The sequence below is a fragment of the Diplotaxodon limnothrissa genome, linkage group LG14 (genome assembly GCF_057381915.1).
Source record: "Diplotaxodon limnothrissa isolate DT_005_m linkage group LG14, D_limnothrissa_male_GT1.1, whole genome shotgun sequence".
NCBI lineage: Eukaryota > Metazoa > Chordata > Actinopteri > Cichliformes > Cichlidae > Diplotaxodon > Diplotaxodon limnothrissa.
The window spans coordinates 35,940,278-35,967,681 of NC_140609.1; the positions used below are offsets into that span (position 1 = coordinate 35,940,278).

The following is a 27,404-nucleotide window of genomic DNA, read 5'->3' on the forward strand; positions in this document are numbered from 1 at the left end:
TAAAATAGTACCTTACTTTTGTTTATAGTTTATAATGCTTGTGCATTGTGCAATAATCTAACATGCACCAATGCAATATGATGCCACGCAAAAAATTGTTTTTCATTTTATGAACTTAATTAATTACATATTCAGTTCATTTTTAAAGAGAAAATTAATTTCAAACATCAATAATGTTATTTAAATTGGGAAAGATGGGACCAAATAAGTAAGGAAATCAGGGCGTTTCAGTTCACGAGACTTGGACACGTGGTCGGATTTGTGACTGGGCTTGTCAATCAATAACGTCATCACGTAACCTCTACGCACTCCGCCCCATTGAGAAGCGTTTCCGCCAAGATGGTTGTTGGTGCCTTTCCTATCGCCAAGCTCCTCTACCTCGGAGTGAGGCAGTTGAGCAAGCCTGTGGCTAACCGGATAAAAGCTGGAGCCCGGAGGAGCGAGTTCTTTAAAACTTACATTTGCCTGCCGCCGGCACAGAGTGAGTAATTTGAGCTAACGGCTGCTAAAGGCTTAGAGTTCAGTCCAGTCACCTCTGACGGTTGATAAGCATGGGGAGGCGCAACAACCAATGATAATGAACCTGAAATGACTGTTATCCAATCATCTTTCAAGATATATTTCTTCGACCAATAGCAGCCAGGCAAGGTGTAAAGGGCGGGTCTTGTCTGTCATTGAAACAGATTGTATTAGCCTTTGCTATGAGGGCACGGCAGGACAATTGTTGTCCAAACGCCCTATTCAGAATGTGACACTGACTTTAATTAGACAGAAATATGCTAAGTGGACACTTAGCTCTATTGTTTAGTCATTCAAAATACTTCCCAAGTAAAGATTACTGTGTATATCATGTTGTGTTTGTTACTGTGTGCAAATTAAAAAGAAGTCACAGTTTTTCTTTAAAGATAGCAAATTTAAGTAAATTAATGCATCAAATCGAGCTTTTATGAAAAGGCGCTGCAGAAAAAAGGGCACGGTATTATTTGTTGACTGAGTAGATAAAATGCAATTAAAGTTTGATTAGATTTAAAGGTGGTCTTATCTTCATATATGATGGCTGAGTGAAGCAGAAAGGATTTTACTCCGAATTGTGAAGGTGTAGTCATACTTAGAGCTGTCAAGGGGTGGAGGAGGGCCAGAAGCAAGAAGGTGAAATGGAGGACACACCAGCTTTTGAGGAGTCTGAGCAGGGGCAAAATGACAACACACAAAATTTGTTATGGACAAGAAATATTATGTAAGCTAAGGCTCTGAGGGATTTGGCTTCTCAGTTGCTATACAGGACACCAGTGACTGTGAAGGGATTCATCTTTACGTGGCAGCCTTCTTGCATTCTGTTTAAGAGACTTCTCACTTTGCAGGGGGCTTTATTCTTTTCCCACTTATAACTGACATCAAGATAATTTGTCTCCTTGATGGACTGCTGAATCTTGGAGAGTCTCTTGAATTATTAACTAGTAAATGTGGATCCTAAGTCATGTGGTGACCACAGATATACGGAAGAATGTTTCAGTTTTAATGAACCTGGTTGCCTAATTTCTGTGTAATGTACCAAGAGCACCACTGATTCTGTGGTTTTGGGCAGTGTTGTCCTGTTTTCATGTTTTATTCTAAAAAAAATTCTAAAAAATTTCAACCCAATTTCAGTATGGTATTAAGGCTACTTTCTCAGCTGGGTAGAAGATTATAATAAATCAAATCAAATCACTTTTGTAAATGATAGTGCAATGATGACATGCATCTTTAACTATAAATGCAGTGTCTCCTGTATTCACAACCTTTGACCAGATTAGCTGATCCTTTTGATGAAAAATTGAACAGGACCCAAACATATTCAAAGTCTTCTTTCCTTATATACTGTATGCTCCTTGTTCCAACAGTTTATCACTGGATTGAGATGAGAACAAAGATGCGGATCATGGGCTTCAGGGGAGCCACCATTAAGCCGCTGAACGAGGAAGCGGCAGCAGAGCTGGGCGCCGAGTTACTGGGGGAATCAATCATCTTCCTCATTGGTGGTGGATGCATGGTGTTAGAGTACAGCAGACAGGCGGCTAACTCTCGCCGTAAAGAGGAAGAGCTGAACGAGACCCTCATAAGCCTACAGACGCAACTAGCAGAATTATCCCTAACGACAGAGACTCTAAGTGCGCAGCTGAGAGAGGTCAACAGGCAAATGCTGTCATTTCCTGTTCCCACCAAAAAGTAACAAATTTAGTTGTTTGCTATACAGCAAGGCACAATGTCGGGTTGTGGGATGAAGGAGTGAGTGCAGGTGTACATGTACAGCCTCATAGCTTTGAGCTGGGTGGAAGAGGTTGATATAAGTATATCACTGCAATGCGGATTTGGGTGCTATTGTTTGCTCGTGTTCTGAGCAACTAGTTGTAAAAAAAGGAATTGCTATGATATTCATAGTGAATTTCACTGGCTGACCTTGTATGTTCATTGTAAAGTTGACTGAGTGTATATAAAAACTTACAGTACAATAAAGTGGTGACCTTAAAGTTGATATATACATATATTTTTTTAACAGCTTCAGCATATTCCTTTATTTGTAATTCAGTGATCCTCGTAGACCTTAATCACTTTGGAAATACTGAATTATATGATTTTTTTAATACTAATTATGAGTTACTATTAATGGAAAAAAAAAAAAAAACAGAACCAGCTCATATCACTGGATAGTTTTTGAGAGAATCTGCCCCTGTACTGTCCATAAAATTCCATGTTGTAATTGCTGGTTTTTAATTGGATATATGGTGACAATTGGAAAAAAAATTGAAATAAAATGATATGTTGGCTGTTGATAGCGTTTTTGTTATGTTTAATACGAAACAAGAGAACAAAACTGAAAGCACCTCCAGAGTGGATAATGTCCCGCGTGTCTTCACATTACTGTAAAACTACAGTACCCAAGATGACGTCAACTTAAACACTTCCTGCTTTGGAACGCTCCAAGTGCTTAACGCGTATCATACAGAACTTTGTTTTTTTCATCTAAGATTATATGGTACAAATTAGTTAATGGTAAACTCGCGCTATTTGGTAGCTCAAAGAAGTGCACCCCAGTGTTTTTGCAGTAGAATAATAAATTCAACCAAGCGGCTCTGGTTAACTTCCGGTTCTGAGTTTGGGCCACTTTGTGGCGCCAGGGGGCGGTAGCAACTCTTTCAGTCTTCTAACACGACTTGCCCGCGCAACTTGGGTGAAAGGAGGTAGGCCTCAACCTTGTTTTGTTAATATATTCCGCTTTAGTACTAAACTTTAAGCGGACTGCACAGTTCATTTTCTCCTGGACTTGCGTGCAGACATAAAGTATGGGTCGCAGCTTGCTTATTGTCTGAGTTAAAGTTTCTTCCCTTGCAGCGGCTGTCGGTGCGTTAGCTAATGCTAGGCTAAGAAGGTTAGGCGCTCAGCGAGATATTTAGATGAGTAATAGCATTAGCATCTATTTTAGGAATAGTTTTGTCTTGCAAAGGGTTGTATTGGTAACGGCTGCAATAAAACACGAGTTTAATTATTCACAGACGTGTAGTGGAACACTGTATATTCTTACAGAATCTGTCCAGCGTTGCTAGCTTAGCTAAACGGCTAACGCAGCCTATTTGGCTGTGGGCACGGTGCCGCGCAGCAGATAACATTTGAAAGTTATAGGCAGTGTTTTTAGCAGTACCTGAACATTTCCTCCCAATTTCTGTAGCAAATAAAGACAAGAAGCACCAAGCAGATATCCAAAATCACAATGAGTGTTGACGTGAAGAAACTGAAAGTCAATGAGTTAAAAGAAGAGCTCCAGCGCCGTGGCCTGGACACCAGAGGCCTGAAGGCAGACCTCGTAGAGAGGCTGAAAGCCGCTCTGGAGGCTGAAGCTCAGGCTGATGCTGGTGAGCAAGAGGATAAAGGGGATCAGCAGCAGGAAGAGGAATACGGTGATGACTACCAAGACAATGAAGATGAAACGGATGCACAAGAGCAGCAAGGTAAAGTATTATTTCATTAAACATTTCACTTCCATGAAACTAGTTTTATTACGTTGTTTTGGACTTTGATCCAGTTTCTGCCCTTTGCTGATATTACATTTTAAGCACTTCACTGTACTTAAGTATAAATTAAAGTTTCAAAGTTGGGAAATGTCAACAAACTTTTCACTTTACAAACTTTAGAACACCTAAACTAAGTTTAAAAATTTTACATTTCCAGATTCAGAAGCAGCTGAGGACTATGGTGGTGGTGATGAAGCTGAAGGTGATGCCCCTCAAGATGAAGATGAGGGCCGAGATTCAGGTGGTTACTATGAAGAAGAGGAGGCAGAAGGTAACCCCTACGAAAGTCAGACTCCTTCAGACTCGGGTCACAATGTGCCCGACTTCACAGCAGATGAGGATATTCAGAAAACTGACATGATGTCTGAGGAAGAGACCAAGCCTGCAACAAAGGAGGAAGTGGAGGAAGAGAATGAAGAGGAGGAGAATGAAAAGAATAGACAAGGTAATGTTTCATTACTTTTATTACTCAGTTGATTTTTATAGTCTTGTATTCATCTCTGATGGCACTGGTTGAGAATAGAAACGCTTTTCAGAGATTCAAGTTTTACTGCTATTTACTGCCGACATGCAGAGGTGGCACAATGACACAGTGATCTGCTTAAACTAAATGATGCTAAAGGTAGTGTAAAATTTTCCTCATGGACTTTGGCCATACAGTAAAGACATGTAAACCCAACACTCAAACTGCTCTCATACCTAGTAGAAAAAATTCAACAACTTGTTTTCATGTTAAAATGTGTTATGTTTGTTCATGTCTAATTATAGAAGTTAAAGTAGAGGTCAAAATGGAAGATGAATCTGAGGGTGCAGGTGAAAGGCAACAAGATAATCAGCATGACCAGCAGCATGGGCAAGATACCGCAGGCCAGCCAGAGCAAGTCAAAACTGAAGATGAGAGAGGTGGACACTATGGACGTAAGAGGCCGTATGAGGAGAACAGGGGCTACAGCTATTATGAGCACCGTGAGGAGAAGAGGTGGGCTTCTACATGTTTTTCTAAGTTAACTCAACTGTCTACACTCGGAATGGATAAGGCAAAGTGTATGACAATAAATACTCTGGTGTTATTGTACAGATCCCGAACACCTCAGCCTCCTGCTGAAGATGAAGAGGAGAACATAGATGACACTCTTGTTACAATTGATACATGTAAGTATGGTACATTAAATAGTGTGTGAACAAACTAGTGTCAGTGTGCTGTCTATGGTTGTTTATAAATATCAGAGACAATAGGAAGTTGGACTGTTGTAGCAGACACAGTCATTTATTCACTACATGCTTTTGTTGATGGATTACGTGTAACCTTTTAAATATATGTATGCTCTGCTCTAATCTACAGTGATAATGAGCGCCCACTATTGCTGCAGAGATGTAGACTACCATCTTATGACTGATATAGATGAAGTGTTTGATGCTTTGTGCTTAACTCTTTGGTTTTCAGACAATTGTGATTTGCACTTCAAAGTTTCCCGTGACCGCTACAGTGGTTATCCACTGACCATTGAAGGCTTTGCTTACCTTTGGGCTGGGGCACGAGCAACTCATGGAGTCACCCAGGGACGCGTGTGCTATGAGATGAAGGTAAATGGATGCGTTTGTCTAAAGGCTTAGTAGTTTTAAAGCTAGACAGATGATTCGTGCTGATGAGGTCAGACCTATTTTATGAAATTTTACCAATTTGGTATTGGGGAAACTTTACTATTAACAAGCATTATCGTCAAATGTAAGAATAGCATTAACCCTGTTGGCCTTTAAACCAATGTAGCTGAAAACACAATTTTTATAGAAGCTCTGGTTAACTTTTCTTTTGTTTTGTTTGTTTTTGAAATAATGTCAAGTAATCCTTCTGGTTCACACACACACACACGCACGCATATATGTATTAGGCAAACAAAAATCTTACTCTGATTGTGTTTGACTTTTGTTTTTTTTAAAGATCAATGAAGAAATTCCTGTGAAGCACCTCCCCAGCAGTGAGCCTGATCCCCATGTGGTCAGAATTGGGTGGTCTCTCAACCACTGCAGCACTCAGCTTGGTGAGTGAAGCATCTGTCACAATACTCAACATGATGTTTGCTCGGTCAACTAATAAAACAATTGTTTTAATCCTGCAATGTTTTAGGCGAGGAGCCATTTTCCTTTGGATATGGAGGAACAGGAAAAAAATCCGTTGACTGTAAATTTTCAGACTTTGGTGAGAAGTTTGGCGAAAATGATGTCATCGGTTGTTACATTGTAAGTAATTGATTCATTTTCTCTAAAGCTTATCACATAAGAATTTCACACATTTCTTTAATAATGTATTCTTTATTTTAGTTATTGTGTTTTTATTCAGTAATTATGGTAGTAATCTATCATAATGCTCGCATTTTGCATATTTTACAAGTTGAGACGTTTTCTTTGCTTTGTCACTTTAAGGACTTTGACAGTGGTGACGAGGTGGAGATGGGCTTCTCTAAGAATGGAGTGCATTTGGGTGTGGCTTTCCGGACAACCAAAGAAGCCTTGGCAGGCCGTGCCCTGTTCCCTCACGTCCTGGTTAAGAATTGTGCGGTTGAGTTCAACTTTGGACAGAAGCGAGAGCCTTACTTCCCCCCACAAGAGGGATACACCTTCATCCACAATCTGGAGATGGAGGACAAGATCAGAGGTACTAAAGGACCTGCCAGCAAGTCTGAGTGTGAGGTAAGTTAGCAGTGAAATTGTACTATACAGTACATGAGGTTTTTGCCCCCAAATCTTCTGTTGTTTTGGGGAGACTAAATGCTTGATTGTTAATTGGAAGTTAGCCACAATTTGTAAATTTAATTGTAAGCAAAATAAAAAATTGATGTAGCACTGATCAGAGGTTTTTTGTTTTGTTTTTCCCCCCAGATTTTGATGATGGTTGGCCTCCCTGCCTGTGGAAAAACCACTTGGGCCTCAAAGCATGCAGAGAGTAACCCGGACAAGAAGTACAACATCCTGGGCACAAATGCTATCATGGACAAGATGAAGGTTGGTTTTGTTTGTTATGGGTTTTTTTTTTCTTCATTACATTGTGAATGTTGGTTCTGTTCAAAGTCTTTATTTATTTTCAAACAAAGATTTTAAAATGTATTCCTTTTTCTCCAGGTCATGGGTCTGCGCCGCCAGAAGAACTACGCCGGGCGCTGGGATGTTCTGATACAGCAGGCCACCCAGTGTCTGAACCGGCTGATTGAGATCGCCGCCCGCAAGAGACGCAACTACATCCTCGATCAGGTACTGCCCCTCCAGTTACACTCTGCTTTAATACTCACCACAGTCAGTCAATGTGCCCTGATGATCACTCTCTCTCTAATGGACTATTTATTTATCTTTCAGGGGGTCTCTGTGTATTATAGAGTAGAAGAAGCATTGATCTCCCTCTTGTCACTTGCTTGTCATGCATTGTAAACGAAAATGATTAATGGCTCTCATAAGTGACAGAATATGTTATGTTTTCATCCCGCAGTATATTGCACTTGCTATTCCCTGTCATAATACAGTATTGTTTGTCTTGTGAATTTCAACAATGTACAAGTAAACCATGACTTTGTAAAGATGTTGAGAAACAAGTAAGCTCTGACTGGTGAGTAAGAAAAACACCTTCTGTTGCTAATTTAATAAGACAGAGTTGATAGCTTTTTAAAAGCTATTTTTTAAGTGAGATATATGGAACTTTTGAGTGTGTTTTTTAATAAATTGACCCCTAAGGTAAGTACTGACTAACAGCCTTTTAGATTTTCAGATCTTTGAGCTCAGGAAATGTGGGAAAAAGGTAGGTGGGTCTGATGGTGGACTGTGGCTTTTCTGTGGAAACTGTGAGTATTTGCAGGTAGGTTATATATGTGTTGTCTGGAATGGGACAAGAGCTCGTATGAAGAAAAGGTGAGTAAAGGTAAGTCTGAGGGACCCATGAGACTAGCAAGCGGTTTTTGAAGCAGCATGCTGTGGTAAATGGTGCTTTTCGGACATGTTTATATTCGATAAAAGTTGTAAAGTTGGCACTTTAGACACAGAGTGTTTTCTTTGAGGTATGTGATTTCTTTGTGTGTATATTAAGGAACCGAAATCCTATTTTTTTTTTCTTTTTTTTTTCTTTTTAAGCTTTTGGCATATATTTAAAGCTAAATTGGTTACTAATAAGAACTTGTATAAGCTTCTCACTGTTAAATTGTGAGATCATATTCATTACAAATTTAACTGACATTGGCATTACTTAGTTGTTTGTTGGTCAGTGGAGACCCCACTGAGTTCTGCTGGATGAAGAGAGAGATTGTTTGAAGTTAATACTGTGAGCTGTTTGCTGTTTAAAGTGTCCTAACCGCAAGTCTTCTATTTGAATGTCATAGCATGGCGCAGTTTGATAATTGTGCTTTGGCAGTTTTAATGTCACCTAAAAGCCTAATTTAGATAAAGCGTAATTATTAAGTGTTTGTTATTTAGCTGTAGTCCTGATTTGAAACGAGGGTTTTTGAAGCATTTTCATTCGGTTTTGAGTTCTTACACAGGCAGCAAGGATTATGGAAAAAAATGTGATTTATAATGTGGCTACATTTGACAGTTGGCACTGTCATCAAAGCAAAATGTAACCATGAGTCGTTCCTGCTGATCAGTGCTATGGAATATTTTGGGAGAAAAATCTAACAGCAGTAGTTTATAATACTGAAATTAGGTTGTTCAGAGCAAGATATGAAATATTTATGTATTTGCTATTCCACCTGGTGACTACTGCAAACTATCTCTACATTTATAATCGCTACATCGCAATAGAAGAAGAATTAACTGAATTGAAAATCAATTCAATCGAAATGGTAACTGTAATATACCTTTCGGTATTGTAACTGTTCATCTAGGGCATATTTAAGTTCTTTTAATGTTTGAGGTAAATACAAAATACTCACAGCTTCTCTCAGTTACTGCTCTGCGTAATTGTAGCAGTGCTTTTGAAGCATATTTACAATCAGCACATAGTCATTGAATGAACACAGAATTGAGTGCGCGCATCTTGGCGTTGTCTGACAAAGCAGAAAGTTTAGTCAGCACGGGGTCCCTCTATTTACAATAACTTTCTTTAGCAGTCACTGGGTACCTGGACGCACAGACCGTGAGGTAAGTCTGTGGAGTGACGAGAGGCCAATAGTACCTGAGTAAAAACGTAGACTGACGTCCAAGCCAAACCTCTCTCACTTCATTATTGCAGGGTTCCAGCTTCCTTCCAGTGGAAAGCCATTACAAATAAACAATAACAAACAAGCTTCTACTTCTTTCTTGTCACCATTGCTAGACAAATGTTTATGGATCAGCAAGGAGACGAAAAATGCGTCCTTTTGAAGGTTTTCAACGCAAGGCTATTGTAATTTGTCCCACGGACGAGGATTTAAAAGAACGAACATTAAAGCAAACCAATGAGCAGGGGAAGGATGTGCCCGATCATGCTGTGTTAGAAATGAAAGGTAGGAACGCTGTGGAAACAATAAATAAAACACCAGATCTACTTTTTTTACTTTTTTTCTATGTGTTGTCTCTAAAATCAAACTTGGAAGATGCCCCCTCCCCCCTTCCCTCATCATAGCCTTTGGCCAGATATCAGACCTGGATATTTTTTAAAAAGTCAACATGAATCTGATTCTTATTTTTTGCCCTGTATCTACCACTTGCCATTCAGCTTACTTCTGATGCCCTGCAAACTGAGATTTCGGCTTTGTAATAGAACCAATACTGCGCAATTGGCTTCCATGAAACGAATGTTTCCAAATGACACATTTACATGCATATGTTTTTGTAAGTTAATTTGTAACACTCTCACATCAGCTGTCCTTGGTTTGCAGAGCTGTTTCCTCTTCTCACGAACTTTTTAGTTGTCCTTTGTCCCCCTCCCCACCTTTACTGAAGTCTCCCTCCTCTCCTGTGTCTGTTTAAACAAATGTTTCCTCCATGTTCCCTTGGAGGTAATTTTTGTTCCCTTTACCCTACCATCTGCTTCATTATCTGCTCTTAGTTTCTCTGATGTACTTTTCCCCTGTACAATAGTAATTAGTTTTCATTTTGTCTTCCGGTGGTGTGGCTGCTTTGGTCTTCACTACAACCCCCTCCCCCTCTTTCTCTCTCTCCCATCCTTTTTTTGCTGGATGGGCTGTCTCTTTCCTGTGGTCATCACTGCCACTCTTGAAGCCAACTTTACTCTCCCTGAGCCTTGCGACTTCCTGGAGGCAGTGACGTACGTCGAGCTGCAGCGCGACGAGGCTGAAAAGTTGATGAAGCAGTACAATGAGGAGGGCCGCAAAGCTGGCCCACCCCCTGAGAAACGCTTTGATAACAGGTCTGGTGGGTTCCGTGGCCGCGGAGGTGGTAGCTTCCAGCGGTATGACAACCGTGATGGAGCTCGTGGCAGCTACCAGAACCGCAGTGGGGATGGAGGCAGTGGATACAGAGGAGGTAAGAACTCTTAAATATTATTTATTTTTTGATAATTTCAAACTAGAAAGTTGGAACTTTCAGGTTAACATATTTTTCCTGAACACTTAATGATCTCAGTTTAACAAATGTTGCACCTGCTTTCTTCCTTTGACTTTTACGTTGGCACAGCATTTTTGTAAAATAAAATTGTTCAATAAATGTCTGTAGATATTTCATCTTTTTGTTGCGTTTTACAGGCTACAATCGTGGCAGCTATAACCAGAACAGGTGGGGCAACAGCTACCGTGACGGAGGCTCTGATGCACGAAGTGGATATAACCGCAGTCAGCAGTCAGGGGGAAGCTACAGAACTGCACCCTCTTACAACAAAGGAGGATACAACCAGGTACTTAATATGATTCATTTATGGATAAAACACCATAAATTATAAAATGGGGGAAAAAATTATATCATTGTATTCTTCTTCACCCTCAGGGCTACAGCCAGAGCTACAATCAAGGGTACAACCAGGGCAACTACAACCAGAATTACTACAGCAACTACAGTCAGTACCCAGCATACAGTCAGAGCTACAGCCAGACACCTGCCACTGGTCAGACGTACAACCACCAGCAGCAGCAACCACAACAGCAACCACAACAGCAGCCACAGCAGAGCTACAACCAGCAGTATCAGCAGGTACCACTAACGTCCATTTTTGGCCCTATGAACTCAGGCCGTTACTTCAATAGAGCCCAGTGGCAGAAATCCTAATGAATTCACTTTAGTAGTAATCGATCTGATGGTGGCCAAGTTTTATCCAAAGTTTTCACTGTAGAAAAACTGAATCACAAAGTTCACAACTTTAAAACGGTGTTCAGCCTTTTCTTTCTTTCTTTCTTTCTTTCTCCACCTTTAAGGCTTTGGAAAGGGTTTAATGATCATGAAGTATCTCAAACTTGTAAACATACTTTTAACTCTAAATGCTTCTTGCTTTGATTTACAGTATGCTCAGCAGTGGCAGCAGTACTACCAGAATCAGAACCAGTGGAATCAATATTACAGCCAGTATGGCAGCTATCCTGGACAAGGCAGCCAAGGCTCATCTTCTGGTTCCCAGTAGCTTCCTTCCTGCATCTGTACCTGCATCCACCTGTGTCCTGAACACCTCTGATAACTGCAGAAGATTGATTTTTGTACAGTCCCACATTGTGTCTCCAACCATAACATCCTCCATCTGATTTAACACAGTAGCCTTCATTTGCCATCAATCCGTGTACACCTAAATTACATACAGTTTGATGTCTTTTCATTATTTTTACTGAATTAAGTCTTATTCTAAGCAGTGACCGTGAAGTGGTAGATGATAGGTATCAAGACATTTAATGAATGTTATTGATAATGCATTCAGTGTGGATGTATGAAATCCACATTTACTACAGATTGAAGAGGTAATTGTACATTTCATAGTGTGAAGAAGGCAGGAAAAGTACAGCAAACCCTGAATACTTTTGCTTGCTTTGAGAAGAACAAAATGCATGCTTTTTACATCCATGACCCTGTCCTGTCTTGCTTTTTAATTTTCAGTTACCGATTTTACATTTTATTTACTGCAATAGACACCAAGCATTATGAAACACGTTTTTTAAATAGGTGTTGATGCTGTAGTATTTAATCCAGTCTTTGATTGAGAAAAATATTTTGCCACTCTTGACTAGTTCTATGTGCAGGGTTGTTTTTTTCTTTTCTTTTTTTCCATCCCTTTGTGATTGCGCATTTTGTCTTGTAGTTTAATCCTATTCTTTTCAAACAATTTGTTTTCTACCTGAAAATGAAAATCAGATTTTGATCAGTTACGCAAACTGTCTTGTCTTTATACAATAAATGCAGTTGTATATGCCTGTAATTGTTAATGTCCTTTTGTTCCCCTTCAGTGAAGTCAGACACAACACATACTGTCTGATTAATCATTGATATGTTTTTCGACTTTTTTTCCCAACATTTGTAAGTCATGGACAAAACAAAAGGAAGCGTTTAGCTAAAAACCATATGCCAAGTTTGGACCATATGCATGTGTAGTCAAAAACATTGGGAAGGAAATGAACATTTTAAACTGTAGTCATGATGGCCGATTAGGCTTAACAAGCTCCTTTTGCTATTCAAATGGGCAATATAGATGATGAAGTTTCAATAACAAATACTTTGTGATTTTCCACTAACTTTTTCTGACAGCTTAATTGAGTAAAAAACATATGAAATCCAATATTGCCATTTAGAATTTGATGTGCAAAACTCTACTACCAACTGGGCTAACAGATGCTAAGGTAAAACTCGATAATATAACTTTTTGACACGCGATAAATTGATACATTAGCTGTTTGTATATCAAATATCCAATCAACAGCCAAATAAATAACAGTTAAAATAGTTTTCCATTCTTTCCAAATTGACGAGTTGTCATATAGCTGCCAGTGTTACAATTAACCACAGTTTTGTTGAGGTTAGTGTTAATTTCCTACCCTGCATGTGTATATATTGTATGATCAGGAAAAGCCTGCCTATAGGTTGGCATAAATTAGGAAGTAAGGTGGTTTAGCACCAGAAAACCAAGGCACCAGTTCAAAACAATACGAGGTGTTCCTCAGTAGGAAAATCCATGTTTCTTAGCCGGATAACCAATAAAATAGCAGTGACAAAGATCAAATGAAAAACATCACACAACCATGCTTGAAACACAAATGAGTCCTTTGCTGGCCTTCTAAAATAAGTGGCCAGTAAATAGTATCAGTTCAACACGAGTCAGACACAGCTTTGTCCAAAAAATGTGTTTGTGTCTGTGCTTTGTCCATGTGGGGAAATGAGTGCTCAGTCTGGCTCCCTGCTTTTGTCTTTGTACAGATGCAGCTCCTCCATCTTCTCCTGCAGGAAGGAAACAGGCATGGAGCAGCGGGTTCTGTGTGGTAGAGTGCTGACCTGGAAAACAAATGTCAAATTAATCATAAAGAAACTAGTCACTGTTTGTTTTTCTCATTTCACAAAGTCTTGCAAAGTGTTTTAAACTGCACTTGTAATGCTTTAACTCTGAAAGTAGTGCCTAAAATATGAGGTAGTAAAGTCTCAGCAGTCAGATGGACAAGCTGGACACAAAAAAGGATTATTTTGCTGTTTTATAACAGCATGCATGAAAACGACAGTAGAGGGAGTCATTCAAAGTTGTACATATGGAGTCCAAGCTCACAGTATTCTTAACGGAGTTATCATTTTGTACTGTGTCTGGTAGCAACTCAAAGTTTTTAATCTTAAATGAATCCTTGCTGTATTATTTCATTATGCAATCATGGCATTTTTCACATATAAACAGGATCACAGAGAAGAAAAGGTTAAGAAACACTTCCTTTCTGAATGATCACTTTGCAGGAACTTGCACCATTTCTCACCTTTCTCAGTGATGGACGAGAGTGAAGGTGGTTTCCCTTTTTGTCCTTCTTCTCAGGTGTCCAAACTCCAGGATCCGTCTGAGTGGAGCGGTCGGACAGTACTGATTCACTGGTGTTACTTTTCCAGTCAGATGTACCCTTATGGTGCTCTGTTTCATTACTCGGGGGAAAAACAAAGGTCTCCTCTTCCGAACCTGACCAGAAAAAATAATAATATTAAATAATAATTTTAGAGACTTTTTACTGACAGAAGACAGTGTGTGCTTTGCGGACTGTATATGAAGAAGAAAGGACGCACTCCAGCTGTTGCCCTTGGTTCTTAAATCAGGTGCGGGGGTGCATGGACAGGACCCAGTCGTGTTTTTGTGTTTCTTCAAGCACTCAATACCCACCAGATCTCTACAGTGTCTGTGGCAGTTTATCCCACAGTCTGGAAGACAGAGAAAATGTTAAGCTTTTAAAGCACTACCACTACCAGGATTCGTTCACTCAGATTAAGAAAACGTTTTGTGGATTATCCAGAGTAATCAGACCATTGTTTTTGGAACAACATAGCCTATTTCAGTGTTGACGTGTAATTTTGTAATGCTTTTAGCGTTACAAACTAAATTACTTCAATAGCAGAGGAAATGTCAAGAGGCCACATGTTCAGGGAATTGTCCTCTTAAACTCTGTCTTATTCTATTGGGCAAATTCTTGCTCAGATCAAGCTGATTACTCTTGACAGTTGATTAGAAGGTTAAGATCTCTGATCGTAGAGGTTTATTTTTGTGTTTCTGAGCCTACCTTTACAGTGGTAGCCCTGTTTGGTGACACCCCATAGCTGCAAGATATGACAAATTACAATTTGACTAAATTTCTACAAAACCCAAAACAATGAGAAAAAAGAAACAAACAACAAACAAAGCTAATGACACTCACAAAGCCTCTACATATATCACAGAATGTTGGTCGTTTGTATGTGGTTTCATGGAAGTTATGCGCGTCATTGAAGTTGTACCCCAACTTGGCACATACGGACATTCCCCTCATGAAGTAAGAGGTGATTTCTTCACGGCTGATTTGTCCCTCCCTAGGCAGAAAATTTTCCAAAGTGCAACATAGATGTAAGTAAGTTGTCCTTTCTCTGATTTGCATTTAGGTCATGACGAGAGGCCCGCGTGTGAGCTGCAGCTTCCTCACCTGTCAGTTTCTTGAGTACAGAAGGAGAAGGGGAAGTTGGCTGCTATTTTTTCAAATTCCTCCAGCGAAATGTAGCCATCCTGATTGTGGTCATAATTCTTCATTATGGACTGCAGGGGGCAACAGAACGATCAGATATTCAGTTCCACTTGTCAAGGAACAGTTTGCTAGTTCTGCTTTAGGCTGCCAAGTAATAAGGAAGTGAGAGACATCAGGTTGTTGCAAAGTCACATACTCACATCCACCATCTGTTTGACGTGTTTAGATATGGTGTCGGGGTCGAGCCTGGGGGTGACTCCTGAACCCCACTCTGCCACTACTGGGGGTTTAACTGGAGCTACAGGCTGTGGACAAACAGATGCAGCAATGAGACACGAAGACTGTCAGACAAGCAAAAATGCACACACCCACCACATAATACACTTCCCTAACGTACAGCGCTTTGATGTGGCTAACTTTGATGTATTTAAGCACTGCGTCTCTGCTTTTGTTTTGAAGAACACGTTACACCCACAGAAAGTGCGCAAATGTCCACCCGCTTATAAGAAGAGGTTAAAGTAAGTGTGAACCTGTGTACCGTTACAAAGAGCTTCACTTCAGCTCTACTGACCTGAACCTTGGGGTTCTTGGGTTCCTTGGCATATGAGAGTTCATATATCTCATCCTCAGTGTAGTATAAATCTAGGGAGAGCTGAAACATTAACACAGAACAGAATTTCAGATGTTTGTGACTTCGTGCTATCTAACTTTGTAAAAATCCCCTTCTTGTTTCTTGTTCTAGTACCGTGAGCAGATGCAGCAGGTCTTTGTTGGCCTCAAAGGGTGGTGTACAGCTGTGGAGGGCCAGCAGGTCATTAATGTTGCTATAGAGGTGCTGCAGCTTGCTCAGGTTGATTTTTTCCTCATCTATGTAGTCCGGCAAGGCCTCATTCAGCGAGATCAGATCCTTTAGATGGACACCCAAAATGGGAACCTTGAAGCCGGTGCACTCATTGTAAACCCGACGGTAGTTGCTGTAATTACTCCGCGACGAGAGCAGCTCTGTCATTTCACTGAGAGCCTGACAGAAAATAAAGATTGACAAATAGTGATTAAAAAATATATATTTTTAAAATATTTAACTAAGCCTTTTTTTTTTGTTTAAATGGAAAACAGTGAATCGTCTAAGAGTAATCTAAGATATGGCAAACCTTTGCACACGTTTGTCCAGTTTGTCTAGAAACAGCTGGCTAGCTGTGATGAGACCATACAGCTAAAAATGTAAAAAATCTATAAAAACTCTTCAGGATATGACAAAGCAACCCCAAGAGGGCAGTTGAAGGTGTTGTCCCACACAGGAAAAACAAGAGGTAAAAATGCAATGTGTACCAAACACTTCTCTGAGTTAATGTTACGCCCCAAAACATTCTTTCTCATATGTACAGTAAGTTTAGTTGATGTGTATGACATGCAAATATCACTTTTTGAATGCCACCATATCTAACAAAAGATAAAGAATTACCAGAAACACCACTTACTGGGTTAGCAGGTGAAGAAACAGACATTGCAATGATTAAGCAAAGCAATGTCTAAACGTTTACACCCTTGTGGCGTGACAGGCACTAACACTGACTCATGATTACACGCAATATTTAAAATACCTTAGTGACATCAGGAGGCAGCAGGTTAGAAGTGTCTTTGAGGCGGGAGATTGAACTGTGACAGAGGCCTCCAGTTACGGCCATGAGAGTGTTAAAGTTTTGCAGAGATCGAAGTTTCTAAATGGAAAAGAGCATAAGAAATAACTGTAAATTAGAAAAAGTGCACCTGAAACAGTAGACCTGGCAGCCAAACCAAAATGCGTCTTAGCTCTTATTTCAGTTTTTGTGATGTTGCCTCCCCAGGTACTTTACCTGAGCCACATGAATGAACTTGGTGAAGACCTGGGCTCTCTGCTGGGCTGTGTGTCTGCTAAGAATCATCAGCTGGACCCACTGGGAGACCCCATTACACATCATCACTGAACGCTCCAAAGCAGGATTGTCCCGGACTGAACCTCGTACTACATAGCTGCGGTAATCCAAGAACTGTCCGATTAGAAAAGAGTTCAAGCAATAAAGGTTATTCGTAATTTTAACATTTTGAATCATTTTCTCATAAAAATAAAACAATATTTTATCTTCTGATTGTGGCTTCAGAGTAAAAGAAAAAGTTGTGGCACAACTTTGCAATTTCACAAACCATCTGGAACATCTGGAGGGAGCCTGACTGTCAGTAAAACCAACAGATACGGTGACCACTATCGACTGTATGGCACCATTTACTAATACTTTGTAAAGGGACTGAGACTATAGATGTAGGTACTATTAGGCAAATTGATACACTGAAACCATTTCCCATAAAGTGTTCACACTTCCTATTGAAAGTTAGAAATGCCATCAACTACAATGCAAGTTACGCAACAGGATTTCTCACAATGTGGCAGAAAAACTTGTTCTTACAAATAACATATTACTGATAGTGTGATTAAAACAAAATGACCAATGTTCATGGAAAGTGTCACCATTTAAACTGTCAAAAATACAGTGAACCTTTAACATTTTTACAGTATAATATTTTTACTTTAACATACTTCATGCTCAGCTGTGTGTAGAATGAATGAAGATGCCATTAAACTACACTGTTTAGCAAAAAACCTCAAACGCTGACAAAGAATGCTTAACTAAAGAGCTTTAGCTTGAATCTTAGATGATTTTATGATTTATCCATTAATTTTGCTACTAGGCTATAATAACATCTTTACAAGAGGACTAATTATCATAACCACATAATGTACTGGTACTAATAATGATACCAAAAGTAAAACTTGTCTATGCATATTCATCAACTCTGAGTGCTTATTTCAGGACTAGGAACATCTCTGTGAGTCATGGCAACATGATGGTGTCTCATCGGGTGAAAAACCTAAGAAATAGTGAGAAGTTGTTTGGTGAACTTACTGATACATTACAGAAGTTTTTAAACTCAAGGTAGCTGAGATGCTCAGCCATCTCGTCTGGCTCCATGTGATCGAATATTAAAGACACCTTCCTCTTCTTCACAGAAGGTGAGGGTGCCTGTGATATGTTCAGGTGAGGGCTTCTAGGAAAGGCAACAGGACAAAAATCATCATTCTATTTATAGGATTGTTTATTGTTTATATATATATATATATATTTTTAAACTGTTTTTAGACATATTTATATATATGCAGTTTTTCCAGGGTACAACGGTAAATCAAACAGAAACATGACTCACAAGCAGGAGTTCTCGATGAGCTGCGAGTGTTTCTCCTCTCCTCCATCTGACCGGACCAGTGCCCACAGGTCCCCCATGGTCTGTTCAAGGTGGGGGTCCACCTCAAATACCGCTGGGAACTGGCTGATCCACTGCCTTGCCACAAAGCAAAACAGAAAACATGTTTACTACTCGCAAATAGAGCAGGATAACCAGTTCCGTCATACTCCATCATTCAACGGTCTCGAGTGTCCTTACTCACCTGGCAAGGTGGCGGATCTGTGTCCGCCTGAGTCCTCTCTTGTCGGAGGGACAGTCCTTATAAGTAAGAATAATAGTCAAGGCTCTAAACACACTGTGCAAATTATACCAAACAGTAGGGATATATACTTGAAATCTGCTTTGCAAACATGGAGTGCAAAACAAAGCCATGCTTGTTTCCTGATCTGATTAATCAACATGGGCATGTGATTGGGAGCAGTGCACCAGTGGAACCAGAGTATTACACTGAGTGGCAGTGGAGGATATAGAGTGAGAAGTTTCTGGGCAAATGCCTCAGATGGCACAACCCAGCTGTGCATCATCAGGGTCATGTGGACCAACTGGGTCCCTCTTGGGCTGGAAGTCTTGCCCTCTGAATCTGCAAGCAAAACGGAGCAGTGGATTCACAGGAGGAGGATTAATGTGATTAAAAACAACAAACAGTGCAATAGGCAACGAGTTTATGTCACACCAAGCAGCTCAGGTAGAGTGGAGATTTCAGACTTTCTCTAGGTATGCCTGTTTTTATCAACAGAAATATATATTAATTATAATTTAAAGGTTCAGTACAACCAAACTACCTAGTTTTATTTTACCCTAACATTTCCCTAGGAAAGCTTTATATTATGCCAGTTAACTAGATCATTATTTTGAGTTTTTCTACTGTCACATTTCAGGACCTTTAACAGTTGATATCCAAAAAATGTATTTGTGTAATTTTAATGAACTGACTGATACACCAACAGAGGAGGCGATAGAGATAGAGATAGAGAGATTTGTATAGTTTAACATTGCATGGGAATGACTGGCTGGCTTCTGTAACCCAACAGAACAAAGCTTGATTGTATGAGACTGCTCTTTGTCTCTCTCCATCCCACCCTGTCAGTTTCTCTCACCCCCACCCCCCACACTTTCCCTCATCCCTCAATTATATAACCTTGTTGTTGTTAAAGTGTAAAACCACATGGCAAACAGAGACTGACCAAAGCAGTTTAGGCAGCGCTGTATGAGGTCATCCAGGCTGGCAGCACTGGCACTGGGAGCAGAACTGGGGCTCTGCAGGGCCCGGGTGATGTCCTGAGGACTGGGACATGTATTCCTCCTCCGGGGGCCCAGGTTTTTGCCCTTTAGCACACCAGGACTCTCCACATTGGACTTCCTAAGAAAGTGAGACAGACAGAAAGGCAGATAGAGAGTGAAAGCGAGAGCGAGAGAGGGAGAGAAAAGGGGAGCATAAGTAGCCTAAAAAAGTAGAACAATGTGTGACGAGATAGTTCAAGCCAGCATTAGAGGAAACACAGCTCCCCACATCTGATAAGCTCTGCTACAGCTCTGCTGCTGTCTGAGCCATCATGCACAAGCAGACTAACTGCACGCAACAGCTCAGACGCTTCTCTAAATTTGTCAAATAAGTAAAAGACTTGAAGTAGTGGGGGACTTTTCATTACTGACATTAGATGGGTGGCCAGTTGTGTCACACATTTAAATGTTGTACTGTATTTTTACTCCCGTGCTTTTAGAAACTTTATAAGAATTAGTTTTGATCTGGATTTTTTTTTTCTTTAATTGCAGGTGCTAATGGTGACATAGGCCAGAGCAACTTTTATTTTTAAACTCCTATTAATGTCACGGAAAATCTGGAACAGACAACATGAGAGATTAAATAAGGCATAGTGACTGCTATAAGTCCTTTTGTTTTTGATAAGTGGTACTGAAGTTACAAAAAAATCTATAAGTCTAAAAAAGTAAAACATCAAAACATATTTGGATGCTGTTAGTATAAAAATACATCACCCATCAGTTTTTATAAGACACTGAAATTATGCTTTCTTGTTGTCGAAAACAAAATAGATTTACCACATCTCACAAGTAAACTAGGCAAGAACGGAAGATCTCTCTTTGATTCACCTCGCAGCCTATAGATACAGTATGTAACCACAAGACCCATTTGTTTTAGTAATCATACACTGGTGACTGGTGTCCTGCTACTGATGTGGCAGAACGCTGATGCAAATTTTCCCTTTTTTGGACTTCAATGGAAATTTGCAACTGAGGAGAATCCAGCCTAGTCATAGCATATAGGCCATCCCTTTGTGCATACTTTATGCTGAAGCTGGACTGATGCTAAGTGCGAGTAGAGTTACAAAAACAACTTTTTAGACAACAAAGATAAGGGAGAGATACTACATTTTATGCTTAAACACAACAGTTTTCTGTTTCATGATTATGTTGATGCTTCCTCTTCAGATCAGTGGCTCAGTTGTGCAATATCTGACCGTGTTTCACAATAACCAGTGAAATTCTTAACTTTTTTATTGGTTTCTATTCTTTGCTTTTTCATCTACATTTTAACTGGTATAGTTACCTCAGTTTTGCAAGAGACTTAAGAGAAGTCTAGATCCACAATTACCAAACATTAATGAAACTACATTTTGCAACAAACCTGCCCATTAAGAGTGTCTGTCTTTTTTTTTTTTAAAGGTGGTGAAGCTTTGTGTTGCACTTAAGACATTTTGTATTCGTGCATCTGAGCAAACACTGAGTAGTATGTAACCAATATGAAACTGTCAGTCTATACTGCAGATAATGTGATGAAATTGCCAGGAAACAACTGTGAGTTCAGAGAACTGGTGACAAGTTCCCTGAATGACCAGACCTACATCCCCTTCTTTTAACCTAAGCACTCAGCTTATTTCCCCAACCCACTCACCACATTGGTACATTCTCATATAGTTTATGCATTACTAAACATACACCTGCACCCACTGTCCAGACACTCAAAAACATATAAAATGGCAGAACACTTATAGATACACAGGAACATGTGGTGACATTCACTTATCTATTTATACCACAAGCTGCCTGTATGTGCTGTTCCATCTAGTCATCACGCAACATATTTCACTCTCAGAGACATCTAGACTCAAAACATTAGGGCAGGGGTGGGCAATCTCAGTCCACGAGGGCCGGTGTCCCTGCAGGTTTTAGATCTCACCTTGGGTCAACACACCTGAATCACATGATTAGTTCGTTACCAGGCCTCTGGAGAACTTCAGGACATGTTGAGGAACTAATTTAGCCATTTAAATCAGCTGTGTTGGTTCGAGGACACATCTATAACCTGCAGGGACACCGGCCCTCGTGGACTGAGATTGCCCACCCCTGCATTAGGGGGATGTCAGTGATGAACCAGACTCCATCACTCTTCTTCCTCGTAGTCAGGCTCCAGGTGACTGGTTTGGAAACCTGCTGGGCAACAAAGATCTGCCTCTTGTGCTCCTCCCCTCTGCCTCATTACACAGTCTGGCTACTGAATTCAAAACACTAACATTAACAGCACAGCATGCAACATTTTCAACAAATATATTTTAAGGAGAGGAAAGCTTGTGAAATCAAGATGCCTCTGTCATTTTATCTATACTTAGCTGCCTTTTAGGTTTCTGCAAAAGTGTACTGTGAAACTTAAATCTCATGCTGGGTAAGGTCTTTGCTTTAAGTTAAGCTGTTACATTCTGTAGAGACTGTGAAGTCCATCGATTAAAAAAACAATGCAATTTGGGATTTTGACTATGCAGATAACACTGACTTAAAGATATTACCTGATCCAGATTGAAAATGAACCAATAATCACCTAATTCGTTAACAGTCTCAATAAATTATGAGAATATCTATTCTATGTTCTCAAGTGTTTCCAAGTCCGTTATTTCTTTTACGTGTTTGGATTGAAGTATGTACACTAATTTTGTACATTTAAAAACAAAACTGAGTGGTTTTCTAATCTCAATGTCCTTTGCAACATATCACCTTTCTCAGTGAATTCACCTGCTGTCAAAGCACTTGCACATACGTGAGACACGGCAACTACAAACAGAAATGCTGACGGGGAAATGTTGTTGATGTCATAACGTTATTCAGGGAATTTCCCCCGAGTGCTGAGTAGGTAACACACAAAACATCAGTCAAAGGTATGTTTTCTGTGTAGTGACACTGACCACCTTCAATGACAGAGAGCCATTTGAAAATAGAGTGTAGTGGATATGGATGCAAATTAGAACACAGTTACTGTTTGGGAATTTGCATTGACTTTTTCCAAAGCATAGGGCAACTTGAAAAGCACTCCCTTTATTTAGCATGTCATCTATAGGAACAACCTTTGTGTTGAAAATAAAATCCTTGTGCGCATGACATGACATGACATACTTATTCATTTGGATCCTGCTCCATTGCATCACTGACTCTTTTTTCAGGAAGACCTTCCATTCCTCATTTTCCTCACTAACTCCTACTTTGCTCACTTTTTTCCTCTTCCTTCATCCTTGTTCTATTCATTCCATTCAGGAAACAGCTTCTCCTTTTCTCTCTGGAAATCCCCCTCACTCTCTTTCCCATCTGTGTTGAGACTCCTGGCTAAAGATCCAGTAACCCCCTCCCCTTGCTCCTGCTCTCACACTGGCGGGGGGATATGCAAATTCCTCTCTTTCTTTCCTTAATTGATTAATTGAAGCCCAGGCCCTTTGAAGGCCTTGTTTGTGTACTGCTCTTTTCCCCTGCTCTCCCCTCTCCCAACCCATATTCTTGTTTCCCTCTGCATCAAGAGGATGCATCTTCTGCAAGGAGCTATTGACCCCTCCCCTCCTTAGTACTGTATATAGTGCAATCATATAGTCCTGTGCAAAAGTCTTGAGAAATCCCCAAATTCTTTATATTTTGCTAGGAAAATGGGAGCTAGGGGCAGCCATTCATTAGAACATTCAAGTGTGCATCGAGATACAGTATAGAAACACTATTTTTTCAATTATAATGAGTAGTCAAGCTTTTTTGTAATTTCTTTAAATAGTCCTCAGGAATAGGTCACGCTGCCTCTTCAAGAACATTCAAAGTTCATTTTTGGATGCTGGCTGCCTTTTGTTCTGTTCTCTGTCAAGATCTTCCAGTGCTCCCTTAATATTGTTGAGCTCTGAGCTCTGGGGAGGCCAATCCATGACCTATAGTGTTCTGTTATGCGCTTTCAATCCAGGTATGTTTTTAATGAATTGGCAGTGTGTTTGGGATCATTGTCACATTGAAAAATGAAAAACCGGATATTCAGATGCTTTGGATGCTCAATCAAAATCTGATAGTACCTTTGTGTATTCAAAAGTAATTAATGGCAAGACCTCCAACAACACTACCAGAAAGGCAGCATCACACCATGACAGAGCTGCCACTGTGTTTTACAGATGGCTATAGACACTGACTGTTGTACCTCTCTCCTGACCTTCTCTGTGAATACTGAGGGCAATCCTCCACTGAGACCATTTCTGGTGAACCTTTAGCAGATAGTAGCTTGATCGACTGAAGGGTCAGATGTGTTTCTCATGCCTGTATCACATCTTTGAAATTCTTCTTCCTATTTCTTACAGACTTGACATTTAGATAATGTTTATCTGCTATAGATAGTTTGCTAGTCCTGGTACTTTGTCTTTTGCCCTTCATTTACCATAATTTCTAAGCACGCATTGCAATCCATGCCATTTTTAACTAGGTCTTTGGGAATCAAGCACAAATACTATATTATGTGTGTCAAAGTTCAACTAAAGAAACAGGAATAAATGATGTGCTTTTTTTGGTGACAGACTGCTAATAGCAAAATGCCTAAATATACAAATTAAAATGGATTCATTCCTTAGGTTATGTGCCTTTTTCATACTTGAATGATTCATAGGTTGGTGTTAAGTGGCTTAATGAAGAAATAACAATAACAAAAAACAGAACAAAATAGTCCCCTGAAAATGTTCAGGTAAAAGAGAGCCAATATCCCCCCAAAAAACCCCAAACACTGAAAGACCCTTAGGACGCTGTTCAAGAGCACTTTACAATTACAAGAAAGTCTGGCTGCTTGGAAGCAAACTATCAAGAAATGAGGAGTGGCTCAAGACTTTTACTCAGTACTGTACCTGTTCAACTAAGCACTACACTCTGTTCTCTCCAATTTTTGGAAATTCTCTCTCTGGTATACACACATGTATGTTTAACCTATAACAATAATTCTAATGTGACTTACTTCCCTAATTTTCCACTATTACAATTTAGTTCCACGTTGAGTTTGTTCCATGCTTCTCTTTAGGTTTTTTTTTTTTTTAGAGATTTTACAAAGATTTCTACATTTCAGGAATGTGTTATTTATTGTCTTACATATTGTTAAACTCATATGCATAACTGATAAAAATACAATGCTGACCTTATGTGATAGTTCTAGACAGTCTTGCCACTGAAGGGGAAACTCCATACCCTCAAACTCAGGTAACTAATTGGACAAAACTCACATTTGACTACCTCAACATTTAACATACAACCCTTTCATTCCAAGTAATCTGATAAGATCTGTGGTCACAACTGCAGCAGTAAAAAATGCCTCTGAAAACACAAACATATAGGTTCTCTGCTGTATCTAAAATCGAATGCAAAAAATGTCACTGCACTGACGTGAAAAAGGAGATTACTGGACAGAACAGAAAAGCAGAACGCATTTCCATGGAAAGGCAAGCAGGCAGCTCTCCACAGGCACGCACAACTGTTGAATGTTGGCTCTCACTTGTGTGCAGTACACACAAATAATTTGAGAAGTTGATAGTCTTCATTGATATGCAGGTCAAAACATTAACTGCAGCCTTTATTTTAACCCAAAGCCTCCATGTGCACAGTGTTGAATATGACAATAAATGGCAGAAGAGGCATACACTAGATGCAGAAATAAATGTCCTTGTTTCTCTTTGACTTTGTCAAGAACCTTTGCACAAACCACACCACATCTCAGTTACAACCTCAATGTTCACACATCACTGCTGCACTCAAAACACTTGCTGCTGACACATACTTAGACTTACACTTGTTAAGAAACTGAGGTGCAAATGGTTCTGCGAGCAGCGAACTCTCAGGTTTAACGCCCTGTCTCTTTTTTCTTATTTAATTACCTTTTGTTCTTGTTCATTGCAGAGTTCTTCTCCTCAGCAACACTCCTCCTCCACTGGTGATCCGTACAGGCATTTGAGCACGTCTCTACAGCTCCATGGTTGGCCTTGCTCCTCCTTTATCTCCTCTGTGTCCTCTATGTGTTACTGTGCACTGGACAGCAAGAGCAGGCACAGCAGGGAGGGCTGCTCGAGGTCGAAGGCTGCTCACCTACACTCATCGACTAAACTCCGCGCCTAAGTCCTGCTTATCAAACGACTCTATGAGTGAGTTAACCTCCTTCTCGCTTTATCTGTCAACCACAAATCAGTAACAAAGCAGACCTCATGCCTCCGTTTCCTGCAACAAAGCAGACATGCCAAGACAAAATGCCCCAAAGAAGCCTCGAAGTAGAGTGCAAAAACTCGCAACAGTCATTCACTCGTCCCCTCAACATAAACAAGTCAGCATCTTAAATGGAGGAACTGGCTCTGATAGATAGGGGAACTCACATCAGTTTCTGTGTGTGTGTTTGTGTGTGTTTGTGTGTGTGTGTGGCCGTGTGCAAGGGGGAGGGGAGAGCGAGTGAGAGAGAGAGAGTTAGAATTGTGAACACAAATGGAGTACCAATAGAGGAAGGAGGAGGAGAGTTAGAGAGAGATAGTGATGAGCAATCATATGAGCATCAGTGTACTTCAAGAGGGGAACTCTCGGGTTCTTTTTAAGTGTCAACACAGGAAAAAAAAATAGGCCACACCTTAAAGCCTCTTTCTGATACAGTTTTCTGTGTCACTGTCAAACCCTGGCAAAAGAATTAAGTTACTAAGGAGGAATCATCAAGGGCCTGGTGACACTGTTGAAACCGGACACGTGTCTCCCCACTGGATCTCCAGGGTGCCCCACATCACGTCTATCTTCCTGATTTCTCCTTTTCTTCTTTTTTTTAAACTGCCGCTGTCATTTCTCAGGGTAGCAAGTGATTACACAGGGAGGTAGTGTTTGTGCTTGTGAATGTCGCTGTGCAGCTGGACAGGGAGGCTCAAAGGAATCCTTGTTTTAACACCCCAAGAGGAAGAGGCAACCAAACAGGGGACATTAATGTCCCCAAGTCTGCAGAGGTGGCTTCTTTGCTGCAGGAAGCTGAGTGGCTGGCAGAGACAGTGAGTGGGCGACACTGCATTCAAAAGCAAAGAGAGATGCACAGGGCTCCCGCAGACCTTGCATGCCAAGTCAAAAACACCTAACATGCACTTGGATTTCGCTGAGAAGTTAGATTATTGAAGATCTCCAGGGGCGTACATGCACATGTTGCAGAAAGACACAACACGCCATTTCCGGACAATGTGGTAAACTTACTGTAATCTTAAGCAATGCTTCTTTAAAACAGGAAGCGCCACTCAGCTGGTGAAGAACATTGGACAAAAGAACAGCTAGTGCCATTTTACTATAACTCAACACGCTGGCACGCCCACGTTACCTGCAGCGTTACCTGAGTTTTAAAGCCCCCATAAGACTTTTGTCGTAACCACTGCGTATATTTCTATATGTTTTTTTTGTATCTATTATGTATGCAAAGTACATATTTTTGAAAATTCGCAGCAAAACCACCAAACGTGATGCTTACAGTCTACGGAGCAGCCGTCCTGTTACGTGGAAGAGCTGAAAGTTTCATTACATCACATGTTTGCAGGGGATTCCTCCCTTTGCTTGAACCAGGTTTCAATAAAACAGTAAAATAACTCCATCTGAGTTAATTAATCAATTCCTTTAAACAACACCTATCTTATTTTGACTGTAATACTGTCATGACCTCTAATATATATCGTTAATTAATTATTTCGCTTGAGAGACACCTGTAAAGCCTTTTCCCATCAGTTCTCTGTATTAT

The 27,404-nt window shown here is 40.2% G+C and overlaps 3 protein-coding genes across 3 annotated transcripts; 2 read left to right on the forward strand and 1 right to left on the reverse strand.

The window, feature by feature from the left end:
• The first annotated feature begins 339 nt into the window (after positions 1–339).
• Positions 340–2,351, forward strand: opa3 (outer mitochondrial membrane lipid metabolism regulator OPA3). Its single transcript, XM_085371373.1, has 2 exons — positions 340–481; positions 1,881–2,351. The coding sequence occupies exons 1-2, from the start codon at positions 340–342 to the stop codon at positions 2,207–2,209; spliced, it is 471 nt and encodes a 156-aa protein (XP_085227499.1). The 3' UTR covers positions 2,210–2,351.
• Positions 2,352–3,153: 802 nt separating this feature from the next.
• On the forward strand, positions 3,154–12,348 carry hnrnpul1 (heterogeneous nuclear ribonucleoprotein U-like 1). The gene is made up of 16 exons (XM_085371071.1): positions 3,154–3,218; positions 3,704–3,983; positions 4,204–4,491; positions 4,815–5,025; positions 5,125–5,198; positions 5,491–5,630; positions 5,986–6,085; positions 6,172–6,284; positions 6,468–6,734; positions 6,924–7,046; positions 7,164–7,292; positions 9,340–9,508; positions 10,227–10,490; positions 10,709–10,857; positions 10,947–11,150; positions 11,458–12,348. Exons 2-16 carry the CDS (start codon positions 3,746–3,748, stop codon positions 11,572–11,574), a joined length of 2,586 nt encoding a protein of 861 aa, XP_085227197.1. The 5' UTR covers positions 3,154–3,218; positions 3,704–3,745; the 3' UTR covers positions 11,575–12,348.
• Positions 12,349–13,162: 814 nt separating this feature from the next.
• On the reverse strand, positions 13,163–25,659 carry rasgrp4 (RAS guanyl releasing protein 4). Its single transcript, XM_085370351.1, has 17 exons — positions 25,540–25,659; positions 19,570–19,745; positions 18,854–18,965; positions 18,588–18,650; positions 18,347–18,481; positions 18,049–18,190; positions 16,963–17,136; positions 16,711–16,827; positions 15,855–16,130; positions 15,681–15,761; positions 15,310–15,414; positions 15,071–15,180; positions 14,810–14,960; positions 14,675–14,711; positions 14,187–14,318; positions 13,889–14,082; positions 13,163–13,424 (listed from the first exon to the last, which is right to left on the reverse strand). Exons 1-17 carry the CDS (start codon positions 25,554–25,556, stop codon positions 13,317–13,319), a joined length of 2,130 nt encoding a protein of 709 aa, XP_085226477.1. The 5' UTR covers positions 25,557–25,659; the 3' UTR covers positions 13,163–13,316.
• Positions 25,660–27,404: the final 1,745 nt, after the last annotated feature.